Consider the following 22716-nt stretch of genomic DNA (forward strand, 5'->3'; position numbering starts at 1 on the left):
ACGAGCACTGCTGATAATTTGCTAAAACAGCAGGCCTTAGCAAAACCTGACTTTTATACAGCCCTCTTCCTTTTCTAAAATGTATCCTATGTGCATCCCAATTATGAGTGACTATTTTTCATTATTAAAAAATTTAGATGACAACAGCTGTATTAAGAAATACTTAAAGCAGAAACAAATCCAGCTTGTGCCAGTTACTTGAAATGCAAACCATCCTCAGTTCCTACAAACCTTCCTGAATTACACAGGCAGCCGCTGAAGAAATACACACCCTGTGCCCCAAACACACTCTTCTTAAGACCCTTACAGCACACTTCAGATGCCCAGGCCCAGTAGGGTCTCCCATGTAGACAAACCTCCTCCACTCACAGTGTAATAGATGTTAATCCCTCTCTCCCCCTTCAGGAATGCTTTATTGTATTTATGGCAGTGCTCCTCGCATTTGGGTTAGGTACATATGTGCACCACCCCCCCAGTGAAAACACACTTTCCAAGGGCAGGAAGCACAATTTCCTCCTCCTGTGCTGCTCCACCTTCATTAACGTTGGTTTAAGGCGTTCGGGAGGCTGCCAGAATGCCTGCCCCTCTCTGCAGCACTCCAGCCCCCTAGTCCATTAGTGACTATATTTTAACTCTGCAGCTCCGGCCCCATAGCTGGTCACAGCCTGAGGAAAGCACACTGACAATGGCATTCTCCTTCCTCAAGAGTTGTGAACTGACACATCCAGGCTCTGGTTAGATGAGGGAGGATACACGGCTGGCAGGCAGGGTGAGTCATAGCCAGAGATGGTGCCTGTCTAAACCCGCAGCGGAATGGGAACTAGGCCTCTGGAAGAAGCAGGGAAATAAGAGGTACAGAGACAGAAGCTAAGACGAGACAGCTGTGTACCCAAGACAGAGACCCCCTGAGCACCTCTAACGCCAGCGAGGCGTGCCGCGTCTCCTTCAATAAGCCCCCCTTTAAACATAAGCTATTTTGGTAGCTTTATTTCCCTTCTGAATGAGCAACACCCAAGAAAAATGCCCAGCTCAAAAGTTGGTTCACTAATATTCCCTTCCCTGATCACTTCAACCTCTGAATCCAAAGCATTTTATCTGATCGCTTGTATTTGATCACCGACCACTTTCCACCTCCTATTACACTGAGGTGCCTTCCTGCTCCATTAGAACATACACTCCTTGAAGGCGGGGACAATATGATTCATTTTTGTGTTCCCTCAATGGAGGTCAACACTGTGATAGCACAGTAAGTGCCTGATACATAGGTAATGATTATTTCTTGCTAAGTTCGGTCCATTAGACATAGGGAAATTTAGTATATATTAAGCTCCCATTGGGTATTATCAATGTATCTCTTAAAAAAAGATTATCTGAATAGTATGATATTATAGTTGGATTATAGGCTTTTAAGAAAAATAAGCATCTCAGTGCCTTCTAATATTATTCTTCCAAGTATGATGTAGCAACTTTTACCAGTGATAGCATCTTATATAAAAAGCAATAGATTAATGTTAATAAGTGTTAATAAATACACAGCTGAGGAAGATACTTAGGAAGATTAAAAGCCAAGCTCTCACTTAGGCTAAGGAGGCCCATCTGACTGGCCCAGGCATCTGTAACAAGCAGTTATTTTGGCCATACAAACATGTTTTATCTTTGAAAGCAAATCTATCTGTATATATATTAAAAAAAATTTTTTAAGTGAACTGAAGAAATTTCAAATACTAACAACCAAGAGAGGTAGAGTAGAAACAATCTTAGAGTCATATTAAAAGGTTGTAGTTGGTAACTTAATTGGTTTTCCTCACTACAGAAAAGTACCTTAAAACTTGGTCACCATCAGAACATTTTCATTCTAAATTTTAACAATCTAAAGAGTCTCTCTCTCTCTCTCTCTCTCTCTTTATCCAAATTGAAAATATATTAATCTCAGACAAGATGACATTTAAATTGTTAAATACACAAACCAAGAAAATACATGGATGATATTTAAGAAAGCCAAGAACATATAGGTATATATACAGAAATATAAAAATACTTAAGACATATATTGTTAGAGTCCTACAAAAACTTTCCTTTATTTGCAACATTAAGGACAAACAGGGGAACCCTTGGAGTATCCTTTTGCAGCAGGCCACCTGGGACAAGGGATTAATTCATGCCAAAAGTCATATTTACACACAACTAGATTCCAAATGACCAAGGATATTTCAAGAACACAAAATCAAATATGGCTAATAAAAAGCTGTAAACAGAGTTAATGGTCAGGGTCATGGGAATTGCTCCTAATTCTGAAAAAAATTTACTTACTGTTCTTTCTAGACTTTCAACATTTAAAATCAATTTTTAATCAAATTCTCCAGTATATTTCTTTTTGAAAAAATATGCTAGAAATTATGTAGTGTTATTAAAATGGTGTTTTAAACATGTGAGTTAGAAGTCAATAAATAACGTGTGTTCCTTTAGTTCATCTTAATCAATTTACAGCTATGCAAAAGGGATAAGCAACACATCTATCTGCACAAGGGGCTTGCCAAAAATAATGTGGACTCTGAAGGAGGTCAGATAGACAACTGGGATTCCAGACTTCTCAAAGAACAAGAGTGACTAGATTTTATAATTATTTGAGTGATAAGCACAGGGGACATTCATTATACTATTCTTTCTACCTTTACATATGCTTGAAATTTTGAATTAAAAAGAACTAAAAGTTAAAAAACTAGTCCAGTGGAAACAAAGTCAGACTTCTAAATTTACATTACAAGTGAAAAAACAAAAATATAAACAAATCAAGATCTTAATTGTAAATGCATGATGGCACCTAGGTAGCATGTATGAACAAATACATGAAACAAAAAATCAAACTCTATAGTAAAATGGTATAGAGGTAGCCTAATCATAGGATATTTTCATCCTGTGAAAGTTTTACATATCAATTTCTTTTTCAAAGAACATATCCAAGAGTAGGATAAAAAATATATATAATTGAAGGTTTATTATGTGCCTGAATCATTGCAAATGTTTTATGTGTAGGTCATGTAAACCTCTATCAGTTGATAATGGCTCCATTTCATAGAAGATGAAATTGATGAAGTTAGAACACAACAATGAAAGTAGGTGACATCTCCGTTATGGTTTATCACAGGAAATTAAATATATAGTTCCCTGTGCTATACAGTAGGACCTTGTTGTTTATCCATTCTATATATAATAATTTGCATCTGCTAATCCCAAACTCCCAATCTTCCCTCCTCCACCCCCGCTTCCTCTTGGCAACCACAAGTCTGTTCTCTATGTCTGAGTCTGTTTCTGTTTTGTAGATAAGCTCATTTGTGTCATAATTTAGATTCCATACATCACTTTGCTGTACAGCAGCAATTGACACAGCATTGTAAATCAGCTATACTTCAATAAAATAAATTTAAAAAAGAAAATTTATCATAAACTTAAAAAAAAATTAGATGATATCTCTGAGCACTCAAAGAGTGTATTAATTCTAAGTTCTAAACTACTTCAGTGTCTAAGCAAAAACAAAGCGTGTGCTAGACAATATATTTTTGTTTCTGGATTAAAATAACATAGTCTGTACTTTAAAATTTTCTGTAACACAAAGAAAAATAATATCTTAAATTGTTTCCCAACATAAATTCTTGTAATAATGAGAGATATTGGAGACAATATCTAATTTAATTGACAAAGAGAACTGGAAACTGAAGTTGTCCTCTGATTACGATTTTTAAAAAATTTATTTTATTTAATTAATTTATTTTGGGCTGCATTGGGTCTTTGTTGTTGCGCGCAGGCTTTCTCTAGTTGCGGCGAGGGGGGCCGCTCTTTGTTGTGGTGCACGGGCTTCTCATTGCAGTGGCTTCTCTTGTTGCAAAGCATGGGCTCTAGGTGTGTGGGCTTCAGCAGTTGTGGCATGTGGGCTCAGTAGTTGTGGCTCGTGGGCTGTAGAGCACAGGCTCAGTAGATTTGGCACACGGGCTTAGTTGTTCTGCGGCATTCCCGGACCAGGGCTTGAAGCCGTGTCCCCTGCATTGGCAGACGGATTCTTAACCACTGCGCCACCAGGGGAGCCCTCTGATTACAATTTAATGAGGTGCTGGGAAGCAAGATGCAGCTGATGAAACACCAGTGCAATAATGGAAAGTACCTGCAGTGCTGTGCTTTCACAATGATGACCTTATCTAAGAGTAAGGCACAGAAAATGTTTCAGGGCACCAGCCTATTTCCCAATAATGTAGCCCAAGTCTGTTTCTGACATTGTAATAAATATATTGTCATATGCATACATTCATACTCAGAGTTGGAAAATATTGTGCAAGAACTTTGTATGACGTGTAAGTCACTCATACCAACGTGCTGAATGTAAAGACAAATGAGGAAGGTAGGGACACCAAAATAAATAGGGCAGGACACGAATGTGAAAACACAAACAGATGTGTCCATGTACAGCCAAGATCCTCATCCTCTGTCAATTTATGTCTAATTTTCTCATTTTTAAAATGTCAAATCTATTGTTAATCAAGTATGCTCCAATATAAAATAAAAATTTAAAAAAGATATATTAAAAAACAAACTTTAAAAAAATGTTCAATCTATACAAGATTATTTGTTATCTGTACCTCAATAAAAGTAAAAAGAAAAAAGAAAAATATATTACGGAAAAAACATTTTAAATAAATAAGGCGGCAAATATAAAAGTCCGTAGTGTTACTGCAAATATGTAATAACTGAGTACGCATTTAGCAAAGAGCTAGACAGTAACAAGGACAAATGTTAAATCAAACATTAACCTCATTAAATGAAAATTGTGTGGGAAAAAATACCCAAACTGGTTTCATCTCTTTTACCTCTGAATCCTATGGTTGATGCAAGCAACCCTTATTAGCATACAGACCAATAATGCAGAAAATATATCTGTACTCGTATATAGATAGCTGGATCCCTCTACTTAAAAATTTTCACTTAATATGAATGCTTGCATCTTTCAAATACCAAAACCACAATGCATAGGTGCCTGTCATCTATGGGTCAATTTTAAGCTCACAAAGGTAGACAGCACACAGAGCAAAATAATAATGGCCAAGAATGTTCCACAGCTTCTACCATAGCAGTGTGTCTATGTTATGCCCTCAAAGTTGGTTAGATTAAAAGGATCTCGTGGTGTTTTTTTAAAAATTAATTTTAACTTCACAACACTATAGAATGAAGGCAGCAAGGTTGACAAACAAGTCTCGTCTGGGAGTCCCTGTCATGTTACATATTTTAGAGTAGACAGCTGAACAAAGGAAATGGCTTTGTTTAACTCATCAGCTTTTGTTTGGTCCAGGCACTGGTGTGCTTTGTTCCGCGATCTTGTTAACTTATTGACAGAACAACTGGTTCATTGAGAGCAAGAAGTTTAAAGAAACAGAAAACCCATACTTTTAATTGTGGAAAAGAAAACACTTAGGAAAAAGAAAGTATACTCATAATCTAAGAGAAAGACTAGAAGCAAAGCCACATTCACCTAAGTTTCCCAGCTGGAAATCTCTGCCAGCACTAGAGGCTTAACCTGTTCAAAGCTCCCCCCAGAGACCTGCTCCCAGTATAAGTTAGCAGAGCCCTGGACACCTGCTCTAAGCCCCTGCCTCCCAGGATGTGTTCTGCATGTAGGGGATGCAGAGGGTTGAAGAGCCTGTGTTTGAAGTTCTCTCCTTAAAAGAGGAGGAAGAACAGTACTGGGACTTAACACAATTTCTCGCTGACTTGACCATACTTAACTTCTACAATACACTCCTGTGTGCTCCTATCATAAAAGGAGGACATGGTCTAAGATTGGTTAGGCAGCTTTCCTGACTGCTCAGGTGTCAAAAAGCAAAGGCTGCATCTGAATGAAGGTTTGATAGGGACGCCCATGCTTTGCCTTCACTACACTTGACCCTAGGCTTTATAATGTATGTTTCAAGGGGAATATTATCCTAGTTTTGATCTACTTATAAGACTTCTAGGTTCCTTAGGCCAATATCTGGGTAATGTAACAGTTCATTAAGGCAAGTGGCCACTTTAGGCTGTTAAATGATGAATAATTTACATAGTTATTTTCAAATTGTTTCTGTGATGGCAGCACTTTCTAGATCTAGTATAGAATGAAGGAAAGGAACTTTTTTCTACCAAAGGACCACAGAGGAAAATAATCGTCAAGGGAGCGTCGGTTGTGGTCATCTATTACTGCACACAAACTATCCCCAAACTTAGTAGTTTCAAACAGTAAGCATTTCTTATCTCACACAGTTTCTGTGTGTGAGGAGTCTGGAAGAGACTTAGCTGAGTGATCCTGTCCCTTACAAGGGTGCAGTCAAGATGTCAGCTGGGGCTGAGGTCAAATGAAGGCTTGACTAGGCTACAGGATCCACTTCCAAGTGGTTCACTCATTACCTGGCAAGAGATTGCTGGCTGCTGGCAGAAGTGCTGAGGTCCTCAGCACATGTACATCCCTACAGTGCTGCTTGAGTGTCCTCAAGACATGGCGGCTGGCTTCCACCATAGCGAAAGTATGTAAGGTAGAAGCCACGTGCTTTTTACGATCCAGCCTCAAATGTCATACACATCGTTTCTGTAACAACCTCCTGCACACTGCGGGAGGAGACTAAGGACTACGTGTGGATGTGAATACGAGGAGGGAGGCCAGCCCTGTTGGGAGCCATCTTGGAGGTTAGCTACCATAGAATAATTTAGAATTCCTCACAATTCTGTGAGTTGACTGAGTGACTCTTCTTCACGTGGTGTCGTCAGCTAGAGTACTGCAAGGAAGCCTGCAAAGTCCGTCCTGGCCTTGCATACGTGGCTGGTGCTGGCAGCTGCCTGGGAGCTCAGGTAGAGCTATTGAATGAGGGCCTCCATTCTCTTCTACTTGGGCTTCTCCACATGGCTGCCTTCCCAGAGCGCAAAAGGAGAAACTTCTAGGCCAAATTAAGGCTTAGACCCAGAACTAAACCAGCACCACTACCACTCTATTCTACTGGTTAAAGCAAGTCTCATGTCCAACCAAGATTGAAGGGGAGGTTGTAACTGCTAGAAAACATAATTCATCAACAGTCAACGGTAGAACACATTAACACAGGGTCACAGAAAGAACAATCTAGGGTTGCTTCCTGTTTTCAGGAAGTGTACTTAGTGATCATTTAGTACATTTAACTGAATATTTAAGGCCCTGCTATATGTTTATCACTCTACTATTGAGCATTATCATGGCACCTACATCTTAACTGGGTAAAAATAAACTGAGGGCAAACTTGGACTGAGGGCCAGCAACCCCTAACTCTTGCTTAAAAATTTCTTTAGAATTCTATCAGTGGAAAGAAACAGTCTCTGCAGGAGGAGACCACAAGGCCATTTCAGGGGAGGTTCTTTCAGTGTAGAGAGCAGGGCAGAACATCTGCCCTATTCAGTTCCAATCTCTGTGCCAACAACAGGCCGTCCACAAGCAGTTACTAAATGACAACCCACATGCTCTGAGTCAGAGCCAAGTGTTGCATAAAATGCTTCATAGAGCATTATCTCTAGAAACGGTAATTCTCAGTGACACTTTGGGGCTATAATCCTTTTGCCCAAAGGAGCCAAAGTTAAGTCCTAGTCTTAGCTCAGGCTGCCATAACAATTACCATAGACCAGGTGGCTTAAATAACATAATATTTTCTCACAGTTCTGGAGGCTGGAAGTCTAAGATAAAGGTACCAGCATGGTTGGGTTCTGGTGAAGTTTCTCTTCCTGGCTTGCAGACTGCCACCTTCTCTCTGGATTCTCACATTATCTATTTGTGTGAACAGGCAGAGAAAGCAAACTGTGCAAGCTCTCTGGTGTCTTTTCTTATAAGGGCACTAATCCCATCACAAAGGTCCCATCGTCATGACCTCATCTAACCTTGATTACCTACCACAGGCTCCATCTCCAAACACCATCCCATTGGACCTTAAAGCTTCACCATATGAATTCTGGGAAAGATACAAACATTAAGTCTATAGCAGTCCTCAATACACATTTGATGGAAAAAAAAAAATGAAAGAATAGTGCTGACTGTGCTAATAAAAATGTAAAGAAAATTTTTATATTTCAAATATTCAAGTATTTGAATGATGACTGGGCAAAACATAATTATTATGATTGGGGAACAGGAGGGAATTTATGGGTACCGAGAATGTGTATGCTATGAGATAAAATGCTGATTACACAAACCTAAGTTTCAAACTATCTTCCCAACCACACTTTATAAGGGCTTTATAAGAGCAAAGGTAAGACTCGATTTTTACTTTTTTCTCCCTAATCTTGCCCTTGACCAACAATAGGACCAAAGAAATCATGATGCAAAAATGCCAATATTAATAATAACAACAAAACAACCAACAGCAGGGAATACAAACTGGGAGGAACATGAAACTATGAAAGATATGGACTAGATAATTCACCATAAAAAAATAATATTTGACACATCATATTAAGCTAAGCACCAACAGATACGATGTGCAGCTATACAGGCAGTCCTTTGGAAAAACAAATTTAACAAGTGAGTTAAATTGGTTAGCAAAAGGTCAAAAAGAGGTCACGGTCATGGGTTCAGTTGGTCTCATTCTGTCCTAGGACCACAGACTGCTCACAGCTGCCTCTCTGACTCAGCCAGCTGTCTCTAAAACATCTGTGTTTTGGTCACAGGAGGGACTGAGAACATAAAGAAAAAAATGATTCATCACTATTGAGAGAAAGTAATCAGTAAATGAATAGCACTGTAAATGGTGACAGTAAAGGTTTTTGTACATTTTTTAAAAAGGGAATTTGCACAATGATGCCAGAATATAGCGGATAAGTATCTTCATGGTGCTGAACAAAAATACTTGTCAACCTGGAATTCTATACATAACTAAACTATTGTTCAATAAGAAAAATTTCTGGAAATAACTAAGTAAGATGACAGGCACACCAAAAAATAGAGGAATCAAAATAAACATTATGGGAATAGAGATGCTTTGGTGAAAGGATTGGCTGTAAGCACTGAATCCAGTTAAAGACAGAACTTACGACTGTGAGAATTATGACAATAGAACAGACCATAATATTAAACTTCAAAAATATAAAAATAATATAGCTTACAATATCTGTGAGAAGGGGAGTTGGAAAAATTACGAACATTATTTTCTTTGGCTTTCTTAGCAAGGAATCAATCAACTGTCTAAAATTAAAATATGGAGCTAAAAAAAATAAAGGAAAATAAACATTTTCCAACAGCACACAAAAAAATTCAATCCTACAAATGAAACTATTATTTCTAATTATAAAAGAAAAATTTCAGACTACCTACAAAGTGGAAAGTGGCAGAAAGACCCTAAAATATCAATAAGCAATGTTCTAGATAGTTTAGGATGCACCATTCAATAGAAAAAGTTGAACACTTTAAACGTGAACACCTCTCCAACACCCATGCCCCAATACCTTCCCCAAAGCTGGTTAAAGTCATGATGTGAATTCCCTCAGCTACCAGCTCTCAAATCTATAAAACTTTTAAAAGGCACTGTGTGTTTCTAAGACCATTGTGTGGGGCTTTGGTCATTATTCTATTTTGCCCCCATGCCAATCTTCAACCTTTTATCTGGCAAGAGCTCCTCTCCCCACACCAGTTGGCTCTGGTTGGGATGCAAACAAGCCATACACCCTCATGACCAAGGTGGGCCAGTCCCAGTACATACTGAGTCCTTGTGGATATGGTGACTAGTTCAAAGGTAGATGCATGACTGAAAGCAGGACCAACGAGAACCCTATCTGGGAATTAGAATGCACACTGGCAGAATGGGGTTGGAAATCCAAACTGATAACAACAAACTCCCAGAGTTGCCATCTTCCCTGGCCTCCTAAAGGAAGCCATCTTTGCAGGAGAAAATGAAGTGAACGTAAAGGAGAAAGGATAAGCAGAAAACAAGAGACCCCAACAGAGAAATTCCAGGCAGCACTGAGTCTCAGTTTCGATATCTGAGGACCCAGTTACTGGATGCCTTTTATAAAATTCTGTAAGCTAGCCCTACCCTAAGATCCTCTCCATCAATGGGAGAAAATATTCTCCATGTAAGAGTAGATTTCAGTCACCTGCCAACATAAACTGCCTAATTAACCCACCCTGACTATTTCCCCATCTTTTATTCTCTTTTCTAAGTCTCAGCCAGTCCCTAGTTTTCTTATGATGGATCTACCCTTCCTACAGTTTAGTTTAAGCTTCCCTCAGCTAAAGTTCCTTCCCTTTAAAAACAAAGCGCAACAAAAAACAAAGCCTTTCCCTTTTCCATGAATTGCCCACAGGCTCTTTGCCTCTTGGACTTTCCTCAGAGGGACCACAGATGGCTTCAACACCCATACATGTTATTCTTCCTGTAATCTACTGTAATTTGACTCTTCCCATGCTATTCCCTTGAAATTGCTATCCTAAAGATCAATAATGAACTTTTATTTGCCAAATTAGGAAACCGTTTTATTATTTTAAAAAGTCCATTATTCAGAAATGGGTAAAAGAGATTATGTACTGGGTGTCCCAGCAGTGAAATGCAGGTGTTGTCTTCCAGAGCCTGGGGTGGTAGGGGAAAAGATGACCTGATTAAACAGGGTATGTTTTTCTGATTAACTCTCTATAGGCTACTTTACAACCCAGTAGGAGTAGATACTGTAGATACCTGATAGCAATGCAAATGTTTCCTGTCTCACGCAATGCAGATCAGATAATTCCTGTTCACAGCCATGTGAATGAAGTTTGTTGAAAAAGGATTTAAATCTCTTCAAGTCAGAGATATGGGAACATATGTATAACTGATTCACTTTGTTGTAAAGCAGAAACTAACACACCATTGTAAAGCAATTATACTCCAATAAAGATGTTAAAAAAAAATCTCTTCAAGGCAAACTGGTTAACATCTTACAGGTTACCTCATTAATTAATGAATTGAGTCAAAGTTTTGATACGCATTCATTTTGCAAGACAGTCATGAGTTGCCTTGTCAAAAATTATACTTCAGTCACTTCTGGTCTGCATCACACTTGCACTCTCATCATTTACCTCATTTAGATATTAACCTAGCTTGACTTCCAGCACATAATATACCACCTAGTTCTGATCCTAGGATTCTGGCCACTGCTCCTCCTCCATCGAATCTTTCACTTTGTTCCCCTTAAATGTTGCAAATCACCAAGTTTCTTTCCCAGGACTCTTTCCCAGAGGCATCACGAGGGTAAAATGAGGGCAAACACTTGGCAAGGTAGCTCAGTACCTTGTTAATGCTCAATAAAATTTAGTTGGTACTAGCATTATCAACATAATCATCATCAGTTTTTAAGTTGCTAAAATTATTTTATAAGCCTTTCTCGCCCCTGCGATCTCCCTTTAAGAACAGGTCCTGTATCTTACTCATCATTGCATCCTTAGCACCCAGAGATATAAGTCTGAAGGAGGAAGAGAGAACCACTGGACTCTAGAAAACTATTCATATAATCATTTTGCACTGAAATATTTTAAATGAAAGATGTATTTAAAAGGCCCCAAATAAGCCTCTCTAACTCCCAAGAACCAGTAAAATTCTGGGGGAAGGTCTGGAGGGACTCTTCACTTCCGCTTCCCTCTCCCACTTGCTAGATTATGGGATCTAAGACCCTTACAGCCCAGAGTCACTGGTGGAATGGGGCGGGGCAGGAGAGCAACACTGTTCATTGGAAATATAATGGCAACATAATGCCAGTGAAATGTTAAGTTCCACAGTAGCTACACTGAAAAGTAAAAAGACACGGTTGAAATTCATTTTAGTAACATACATATTCACAATTTAGTAACATATACATGCTGTTTACAACAGTATACACAAAATATTATCATTCCAATATGCAATCAATATGAAATTATTAATGTGATTATTTTATACTCTTTCTTCATGTAAATCTTTGAAATATGGTATTTATTGATATCTTACACTTATAGCACACATTATAGCTACACTGCAGGCGCTCGACAGCCATGTGCCGCTAGTGGCTACTGCCCTGGACAGCTCCAGAGTAGAGGCTCCAGTTGGGTCCCAGGGAACTGAGAAACTGGATATGAGGTCAGAGTGACAAAGCAAGAGGGTGACTTTTGTTTTTGTTTATTTTTTTCCGGGTCAGAGTGCTCATATTGACCAGCCTTCTGACTCAACCCTTCATGATGATTCACAATAAAGTGGTGATTGATACGTTTATTTTTTTTTTTAATTTAAAATTAATTCTTATTGGAATATATTTGATTTACAATGTTGTGTTAGTTTCTGCTGTACAGCATAGCGAATCAGTTATACATATACATATACCCATTCTTTTTTTTTTTTTGGTGGTACGCAGGCCTCTCACTGCTGTGGCCTCTCCCGTTGCGGAGCACAGGCTCCGGACTCGCAAGCTCAGCGGCCATGGCTCACGGGCCCAGCCGCTCCGCGGCATGTGGGATCTTCCTGGACCGGGGCACGAACCCCTGTCCCCTGCATCAGCAGGCGGACTCTCAACCACTGTGCCACCAGGGAAGCCCTACATATGTCCACTCTTTAGAGTGGATATATGTACCTTTGGATACATATACATAGAATATGTGATTCTATTCCCATATAGGTCATTACAGAGTACTGAGTAGAGCTCTCTGTGCTATACAGTACGTTCTTATTAGAGGGTGACTTTTGGAAATGCTAATGTACAGTCATTCTCTTTCTTTTAAAAAAATAAACACCTTCCATGACACATCCTGTTGTTACAGAATAGAGATCAAATTCATTAAAAGGGCCCACAAGGTCTGATGGTATGGCCCTCTCTTAACTCCTCTAGCCTAATGTTTGTCTAATCCATCGTAAGACTCTGGCCTGTTGCGTATTGTTGTACGAGACCTCAGGGGGTGGTAAATTGAGATAGGCAGATATAACCAGAATTTCAAGACAAAGGAAAAACAACCAAAGGGCTCACTTTCCTCCCCCTACCTCGACCCCATGGTCACCAACAATCTGGCAAAGGCTTGGACTACGAAGAACCACTCTGTGGCTTATCCCTGGGACAAACAACAGACTAAAACAGGAAGCGAAGTTACCCAGGCGTTAGTGGGATCTCTGTGTGGACTGGGAATAGGGTTGTTCTCAGGGTCATGAAGAGTAATTTTTATAGAGTCATCATACAAATGTGAAAACATCTGATTATTCATGACTGACACTGACGAAAAACTTAGATGCCAACTATGATATATACATCAAAATAGCCATTCAACAGAAAATGACGTGATCAACGTCATTAAGTAAATTTGAGTTGTAGCCTTTAAAAAAATTTATTTAACATTCAGAATGCATAATCTGCATGTGTAATCAGATAAGTAAAATGGTATCAAAAATCTAAAAGCACGCATGCACAGAGTTCCAATTTACCAACTCATAACTCATCTACAAAACTGTACTAGAGGAACTCTTCAATAGAATGTGAATATTATTTCCCAAAATGTATATTTTAGAAATGTCATATCCAGACAAAAGTGAATTTATTATCAGTCCCTATATAATAAATGGTTTTTAAAAAAATATAAAGGATGCCAATATTAATGATTTCTACTTAAACATGAAAAATTATCTATTCACATCAGCGTTCATACTCCTTCAAGACAAAAATTACTTGATATGCAATATATTGTGATAATGCAGATGCTTCTTTGCTTCTTAAAACACAGGAGTTAGATTGTCCTTTCTTATAGTGCTACCAATAAAAAAAAAATACATGTGGGCATATATGTATATGTTAAATATACACACACACACACACACACACACACACACACATATACAGAGATATATATTTCATTAAACACTCATTTTGGATCCAACAGGGCTAAATAAAATTTTCTTGTACATAAAAGATTACAACAAAGGAAATGTTGCCAGTTTATCCATTGTTTATGTAGGGTAAGAAATTTTGCTTTGCCAAGAGGTGTAAGACTAATTCCTTTAAATGTTCTCAAAACACATAGAGCCACATATTGTAGGAATATATAACTGTCTAGAAATGTGGGACAAAATGCCCTGGATTCCAGTTATTTTAAACTGAATTAATTTAAAAAAAAACCAAAAAACCTATACAATACCAGCAAGAAAACTAGGAGAAATTACACAAAGGCTGATGATCTCTACAAATGGCAAGGGGGTGATTTCCAAGATCTAAAAGTTATGTTAAAAAAGCAAAATATAGGGCTTCCCTGGTGGCGCAGTGGCTAAGAGTCCGCCTGCCGATGTGGGGGACATGGGTTCGTGCCCCGGTCCGGGAGGATCCCATATGCTGCGGAGCCGCTGAGCCTGTGCTCCGCGGTGGGAGAGGCCGTAGCAGTGAGAAGCCCGTGTACCGCGAAAAAAAAAAAGAGCAAAGTACAGAACAGTGTTTATTGTAAGCTACCTCTTGTATAAGCAAAAGAAGGAAAAATATAAATTCTCTTTTTTTCAAGAAGGATAAATCAAGAACGATGAAAATATTTTTTAACAAAACAAATAAATGAACTAAAATATATCAAACTGGTAACATAGAGAAAATTAATTCTAGTCACTTTAATTTTATTTTTAAAAAATTTTTATTGGAGTATAGTTGATTTACAACGTTCTGTTACTTTCTGCTGTACAGCAAGGTGAATCAGTTATACATATACATATATCCACTCTTTTTTTTTTTTTTTTTTTTTTTTGCGGTACGCGGGCCTCTCACTGTTGTGGCCTCTCCCGTTGCGGAGCACAGGCTCCGGACGCGCAGGCGCAGTGGCCATGGCTCACGGGCCCAGCCGCTCAGCGGCATGTGGGATCTTCCCGGACCGGGGCACGAACCCGTGTCCCCTGCATCGGCAGGCGGATTCTCAACCACTGCGCCACCAGGGAAGCCCTGTCCACTCTTTTTTAGATTATTTTCCCATACAGGTCATTACAGAGTATTGAGTAGAGTTCCCCGTGCTATACAGTAGGTCCTTATTAGTTACCCCATACAGTAGTGTGTACATGCCAATCTCAATCTCCCAATTTCTAGTCACTGTTAAACACAATACTTTGCATTAGCCACAGTGGGATATACTCTAAAGATAAAAGGAAGAGCCAAGGTATCTTAAACTTTACTCAGTTAGGTTTTTTCTCTCTCTCTTTTTTAAAGTATACCTGACATACAAGGTTATATTTCAGTTGGTTTATTGATGGTTATCATATGACATAATTTTAAAAATATTTATGCATACTGTAGGGTAAAGCAAGTAAATACATTAATGGTATGGTGAATCATTAGGAACCAAGACGTTCACTGCAAGACATAAAATACAAACATAAAAGAAATTAAATTTTAAAAATGTGCGTGTGATCCAACATGAACCGCTGGCCACCAGCGGAGACTTACTTCCTGGCAGTACTGCAGGATGCCCTCCTTGGTGCCAATGCAGGTTTTAGTCCCCGATGGATCTGACTCCCACTTGCCATTCTGCACGTTCATGTGCATGTTCAGTTTGCCACAGAACATGGCGACTTGTGGTTCTGCAAGCAGGCCAGCATTGCCATCCGTGGGCACCTGAAAAAATAAGTTTTGGTTAGTTACAAAAATCCATAGCTCTGGGGTGGAGGCTGGGGGGAAGGGCTGTAAAGAGAAACGTGGCCTGGAGCAATGCCCAAAATAGCTCTATTCCTCCTAATTCTCAATTATGAATTCCTTTGGGTTAAGCATTATGTATGCTACAGACATCTCCAACCGTATATAATACAGTGTTGGTTTGTTTTTTTTTTTTTTTTGTGGTATACGGGCCTCTCACTGCTGTGGCCTCTCCCGTTGTGGAGCACAAGCTCTGGACGCACAGGCCCAGCGGCCATGGCCCACGGGCCCAGCTGCCCCGCGGCATGTGGGATCTTCCCTGACCGGGGCACGAACCCGCGTTCCCTGCATCGGCAGGCGGACTCTCAACCACTGCGCCACCAGGGAAGCCCACAGTGTTGGTTTTTTAACATTGAAATGAAGACATTAGCAGTATTGAGAAGAATTTATTCATTGAAAAGCTTATACATTTCCCCCATGGCAGATTTCATTGACAAGTTTATCCATTTTGCTTACTGCAAGGTCCTGACAATAAAATCAGACGTTTTTCTGAAATAAATAGAATCACTCTGGAGGAAACCATATTCTCATAATAACCTCCAAGTGACTCACACAAAGAACAATGCCAAGTCCCTGCATGGTGACCAGGTCTGTGAGTAAGGCTGTATGTCACCTGTCAGAGCTGAGGGCATGGTGTCTGTGGCGCTTTACTAATTAGCAAGTGACAACTTCATAACTTTTTGGACTGAAAAATTACTGTAGAATTTACCAAGCACAAACATGAATGAATATGTTGGCCATTCCATCGGTTTTCTCCAGAACATTCTCTGGTTATCACTCTGTCAGCTCTGAAGAGTACAGTAAGGGTGCTGGTGTCTCATCTCCTCAGCTACACTGCAAAGAGGTGACAAGTCTCTCACCCAGGGCTCAGCAGAGCACCTACTGTGTAGCAAGCTCTCAATAGGTCTTAGCTATGACCACTGCAGGCAACACACCATTTTGCCAAAATAACTTTGAAATGGGTGCCCTTTTGTATTTCCAAACCCTTCTGCCCACCGGTATTACGTTCATATAAATATATACATATTTTTTTGGCCACACGGCACGGCTTGCGGGATCTTAGTTCCCCGACCAGGGACTGAACCCCGCCCCTGGGCAGTGAAAGATCCGAGTCCTAACCACTGGACCACCAGGGAATTCCCCATATAAATATTTTTAAAAGGGAAAATGGAAGTTCTAAAATATCCATACTACCTCACTTAATAGGTTCTGATAGCTCAAAAAGAAATACAAATCAGCAAAAGATGAAAAATAAATCCACAGGAGTGCAAGTGTCATGCGAAACCAAGTTATCAAAAGACACTGTGGCAAAGTAATCCCTCCCTTGTTAAATCCAACTTCGGAGGAAATGTGTGAGATCTATGCTAAGAAGAGTTAACTTCCAACAGAAGCCATTCATGCAGCGGAGATCTGGGTGATTCTATAATAACTTGTATCATTTCTAAAAATTGTTCACAGGAGGGAAAAAAAACAACACTAAAATTACACCAGAGATTTCAGTTAAAGAAATAGCTTCCTGACACTTCCCCCCACAGAAATATAAAAATAGATCAAACATCTGTCAGTTCTAGTCATCATCATATTTATTTTGTCCATAAATCCATAAGAGGATTTTTGTCCTTTAAAAAAAAAATAATCTTGTGCTGAACTTAGCTGAGACCTATCACAGACCTGAGTGCAAAAGCTCCTGGCACAATCTCTGAAACCATGTTTCAGGTAACATTTTCTGCATTTCTAGTTCTACTTTATATGGCATGTTTAGTAAAATTCTACCTCTGCTGCCAGATGTAACAAACAGCAGCTGAGGCCACAGTATCGGATCATCAGCAGAATAGCTAGGACCCCTCAACTCCCCAGTTTGGGGTCTTGCCCACCCCCTGCAATTTCCAAGCCAGAAACGGACAGGCTCATTCTCCCACAGATGCAAAGAAGCAGCCTAAGCAGAATGCTCCATAAACGTAAGTTTCACAGCTTTCCTGAGGGAATAAGAGAAAATCCAATGCTTTGATCCTCAAAATCAGAATATAAATTGTGTCCATTTTACTGAAGTAAGTAGTAAGATAATAACATTGTGAAAAAGTCAAATAATGATCAGATACCTATAGGTAAGGCCCTATCTTAGATGCAAGGAAGGATATAAAATACATTTATAATATATAGATAAATATATACAATTTATTAATGTATTTGTTTATAAAATATGGGCTTTGCCCATGTTTTAAATCCCACTATCAAGGAATTTAAAATCTAGTAATGAAATCACCATTGCATTCCCCATGGTACTTTATTCTGATCAAAACTCATTCCTGTCCCAAAGATTTCCAGTCTTAGAATCTTGGGGCCTTACCCCTAACTGAACAGAGGGACCAATGACCCTTTACCACTGTTGGTAATTATTTTGCTGAAGAAATTCTACCTCCACCATCTTAACATTTCTCTGTACCTCAGACTCTCCACAGTGTGTTCCATAGTTACTATCTCCTTGTCAATGCAAAGGCCCTTCGTTCCCTATCCTCCCCTCAAGGAACAATGAAGTATCAATTTCTCTCGTCCATGGTAGCCAGCTTCCAAGATGACCCCTAATGGTCCCTACTTCCGGGATTCATGCTCTTGTCATGGCCATCCCATAATGTATCAAGGTTTGTTGTAGCAACAAATAAAATAGGGCAAAAATATGTGTTTTCCAAGGCATGGTCATTAAGGGCACTAGGTTTTCTTCCTTGCTCTCTGGGATCACTTGCTGTGAAGGACGTCAGCTGCCATGTTGTCCTGTGGAGAGGCCCATGTGATACAGCAATGTAAGAGAGCTGGGAAACATCCTACAGCCTCATCAGCCTTCATCGGGCGGCAGCCCTGGCTGACATGACTGAAACCTCAAGAGAGACACTCCCGAATTCCCAACCCAAAGAAACTGAGATAGTGTTTGTTGTTTTAAACCATTAGGTTTGAGGTAACCTATTACACAGCTGTAGATACCCAATAAGTTCCTCCTTTTCTCCAGCTCCATAACACATCCACAAATAGGCTCTGATCTCCTCTACTGAAAGAAAGCAAATAGACAAAAAATACCTCCTTCCATTCTATTATCCTCTAGAGGAGGGTGTCAGCACATTTTCTATGTAAAAGGACAGAGAGTAAATATTTTGGGTTTTGTGAACCCTACGGTCCCTTGTAACTAATCAACACTGTTGCTGCCATGCAAAAGCAGTCTCAGACAATATGTGAAATGAGTGTGGCTACTTTACAATAAAGTTTTCTTCACAAAACAGGCAGAACGCCAGATCTGGCCAGTGGGCCATAGTTTGCCTGCCTCTGCTCTAGAGGAACTGTCATCTTCCCATTACTTCCAACAAATTCTAGCAGGTAGTGATTTAAACACTCACAGATACCACCTTCTTACCTGCTTCTCAGGACCCTTGCAGTTGGGTTTACATTCCTACCATCCGAAAAATTTTCTCAAAGGTTACATACAATCTCCTGAGAAAGGAAAGCCTTTTTCTTCAATACCCGTCACTTTTCATTTTCTTTGCCATACATGAATTCTTCCTTGGAAGTCTTTTCCCTTAGCTTCTGTCGCAATCAACTACCCTGGCTCTCTTTATTTTCCTGATTATCCCATTACTAACTCAAAGTCCTTCAATTCCACAGCATAAGACATTCTTAAAGATTAGGCCATTGCTTCTCTTTTACCTACTTTAAGAAGTCTTGGTGTTTGCAGGCTTTCACCTCCTAGCTGCTGAGAGGCAACTCCAATAAAAACAACAGCAACAATAATAAATGACAGCAGCTAACATCTCTTCATGCAGAAATTTTGAGTACGTAACACATGCTAGGCGCTGATGTATTGGATGGGTCCAATAGTATTGGGGACAAAGCAGTAAGTCAGGCAGGTCCTTATCCTGACAATAAGATGGGCGATCAGTTTGCTTGGATCTGAGGGGTTTCCAGGATGTGAGACTTTTAGTGCTAAAACTGGTAGACTCCTCAGCGAGCTGAGACAACTGGTCACCCTACTTGGCAAAAACATCAAATGTTTCTCAATTTTTTCCTAGTTTGACTTCTTAACATCTTTCTATTGCTTCCATTCTTCACTTTGTTATCCTTCCGTCTTCTTGACTTTACAGTTATTTTGATGCCATCTGTTTGCATGTTTGTATGTTCCAGCTACCAAATGGTGGTAATCTTTCTCCCATTGCCTTCAAATGAATTGATTATGGCCCTATCAAATTCCTGGAAAACATCTTTAATTGCCTTATGATCCCTTCCTTCTGACAATGGGCGCTAAGACAAGAAAACAGATGCTTCAGTTCCTTTTGGATTTTCTACCAGATGAGATCTAATATTAACTTAAAAAAATAAGCATGATCATTAACATGACCCGTTTTCTCAGAATGGAGCTGTGTAATAGTTCAAACTTTGATTCCTCAATACTTAGGGTAACTTATTATGCTAGAAATTATAAAATTGGCTGCACGTATATATCTGTTACATTTGACATTACAAGAGGCCCTTCACAAATAAATAGTTAAATCACAAAGACATGTTTCTTGGGCAAAAATTCCTTCCCGAGCCAATGCCAAATCAGAGTAAGGCGCTGGGAGATAACAGATTGAACCAGAAGCTTTTCTATTCTGAAGCCCACCTGCAAAGAATTTCATGTTTTAAGAAACATATGCCTGGCTCAGTTAATTAAAACAAGACAAACAACCCAGGATCCTTACTGGAATCAAATAACCCACTTAAGAAACAAAGCCTAGCTGCTAGGAGCAGCCCACTCCCTGGCATTCATCCAGAAGGAAACCATCACCAGCGGAGGTGGTCACATGGAAGATAATACTTAGCCTTCCAAGGGCCAAACAGGTTTACTCAAATCCCTTTTTTTCTGAATGAAACCTCAAAAAATGGCCTAATACATCATACACAAGGTCCTATTCAGGACGTGTTAAAATGGATGCTCTTAAAACTTAAATCTTTCAGTCCTAGAGTAAGTTATTTATAGCCAGTGAAAATGCATACCCTGTCAAAGTTATCCTAAAGATAATTATTCCTAACTTAAAAAAAAAACATTTCTCTTAATAAAAAGAAATATAAAAGCTTTAGTGGATGGGAAATATAACCACTTAAATAACTATTACATTTTAATTTTGTTTTCATCTTAACACTATCTAAAGTAACTTAAGGTTCCTTGGCAGAAATCCAAGACAACACCTAAAAGATTGGCACCCTGCGATAAATGGCCATTCATGGTCCCTGCATTTCTGAGAGACTGAAGATGAAGATAATTCTTGTAACCTGAATGACTTTCCACTGACATCATAAGACCAGAGATGCTTTCCCATGGGAAAACAGTGCTCAGTGACAACGGGCAGAATAATTGACTGAAACAATGGCACAAGCACACACTGCCTCAAAAGCAACAGGCTATTTACAGAAGAACGCTCTGCACTACAGAGACTCAAACGCTACACCTAAAAATGCTGTCAATCTTTTAAAAACAACCATTTGCTGCCAGAAGAATATTTTAGGCTCATACCATATAGACAAGCTACTCAAGTGAAAATGGACTTTCTAAAAGCAAGTTAGCTAGAAAACGGCTTTCCAAAAGCTTCAGGGGAAATTAAAATAAACAAATATAAATATATACCTAATCTGGGCCAATCTGCAGAGGTGACCCCGAAACCTACACCTGGAATCAACGCAATTTACAAGCGCAAAAGTAGCTTCTCAAACAAGTTCTCCTGCTGTCTTTCAAACTGGGTGTTCCCTTTCCCCAAAAAGTTTCTCTTTATTATCATCAAGGAGATCAAAATTCCTTAGAGAGCTGGCTTGGCAACATTCTTCCCCACACAGCCCCAACTAAAAGGGAAAGGGAACAAGGAACTCTCTGTTTCACTGGCTGAAAAGTCTTGCTTGGCAAGGAGAAGGCACGGATCCATAGCTCAGTGCATCCGTGGATTTATGTAATTTTAAGGTTTGTGGCTAATGAAAACCATCTTGCTTCTGCGTTTAAATAAACTTCTCACTGGTTATTTGGTACTATTTAATCAGTTCACAATTTCCTCGGGGTCAGATTCTTGTATCTTTTAAAAAGCACACAGTAATGCTATTTCTATCCCAGCTGTAGTTTCCTCACATAAATAATTTCCCCTTAGCCTGGGCATAATATAATTATACCCCCACAAAAATGCTTTTAAAACATTCAAATATTCCATTTTCAATGTAATTACTCTGTAGAATCACAATCAAGAAGATTTGAGTGTGAACTCCTTTCAACGCCAAATAAAGTACCTCACTTAATCCTTAACATAAACAAATTTTCATTCTCAAAAGGAAAAGACTATCTGTAGGGCTTTCCTTTAAATGCCAAAAAACAAAACAACTTAAGCAGAACCAGAACACCTGAAATTGCCCATTTTATCTCTAACAGAGGAGAACTGAAATTAAAATCAGAATCACAGAACTGAAAGAATCGGTAAAATCATCCATCCCAACTCTAAGCAGAAGGAAAAGGCTCTGAAGGATTTGTCCAAAGGCCACAGAATTATGAAGAGGCAGAGCTGGGTGTTGGACCTACACCATCAAGGGTTGCGTTGATGTAACCAGGCTGACTCTCAAATTAAAATGGAAAATTGTAATTTTCCAAGGTTTTGCCCCTGTGCGTGTGTGCACGTATCTGTGGTGAGAAAGAATGCAGGAGCTAATCAAAGCACACAGAAAACTGAAGTGTGATTAATGAAACTGTACACAGCTTCAAATTCCCTGTGTGGAGAGGTGGCCACGTTCCTCACATCCATTAGGTGCTGCACAATTATTTCAGAGCTCGAGTTTCAGGCTAAAAATGATGTGCCACAAAAGTGCGTGAAAAAGGATGGGATTTTCCTGGCGGCACAGTGGTTAAGAATCCACCTGTTAATGCAGGGGTCACAGGTTCGAGCCCTGGTCTGGGAAGATCCCACATGCCGTGGAGCAACTAAGCCAGTGCGCTACAACTACTAAGCCTGTGCTCTAGAGCCCGTGAGCCACAACTACTGAGCCCGCATGCCACAACTACTG

The 22716-nt window shown here is 39.5% G+C and overlaps 1 protein-coding gene across 8 annotated transcripts in view; it reads right to left on the reverse strand.

Moving 5' to 3' along the window:
* APP (amyloid beta precursor protein) overlaps nt 1-22716 on the reverse strand; it is a 283850-nt gene that overhangs the window by 209955 nt on the left and 51179 nt on the right. For all 8 annotated transcript variants that reach the window (XM_059065310.2, XM_059065309.2, XM_067034957.1 and 5 more), the window contains exon 2: nt 15418-15585. In XM_059065310.2, the coding sequence (XP_058921293.1) occupies nt 15418-15585 (168 nt within the window). The remainder of the gene's footprint in view (nt 1-15417; nt 15586-22716) is intronic.

Source organism: Kogia breviceps, chromosome 5, assembly GCF_026419965.1.
Source record: "Kogia breviceps isolate mKogBre1 chromosome 5, mKogBre1 haplotype 1, whole genome shotgun sequence".
Lineage (NCBI taxonomy): Eukaryota > Metazoa > Chordata > Mammalia > Artiodactyla > Physeteridae > Kogia > Kogia breviceps.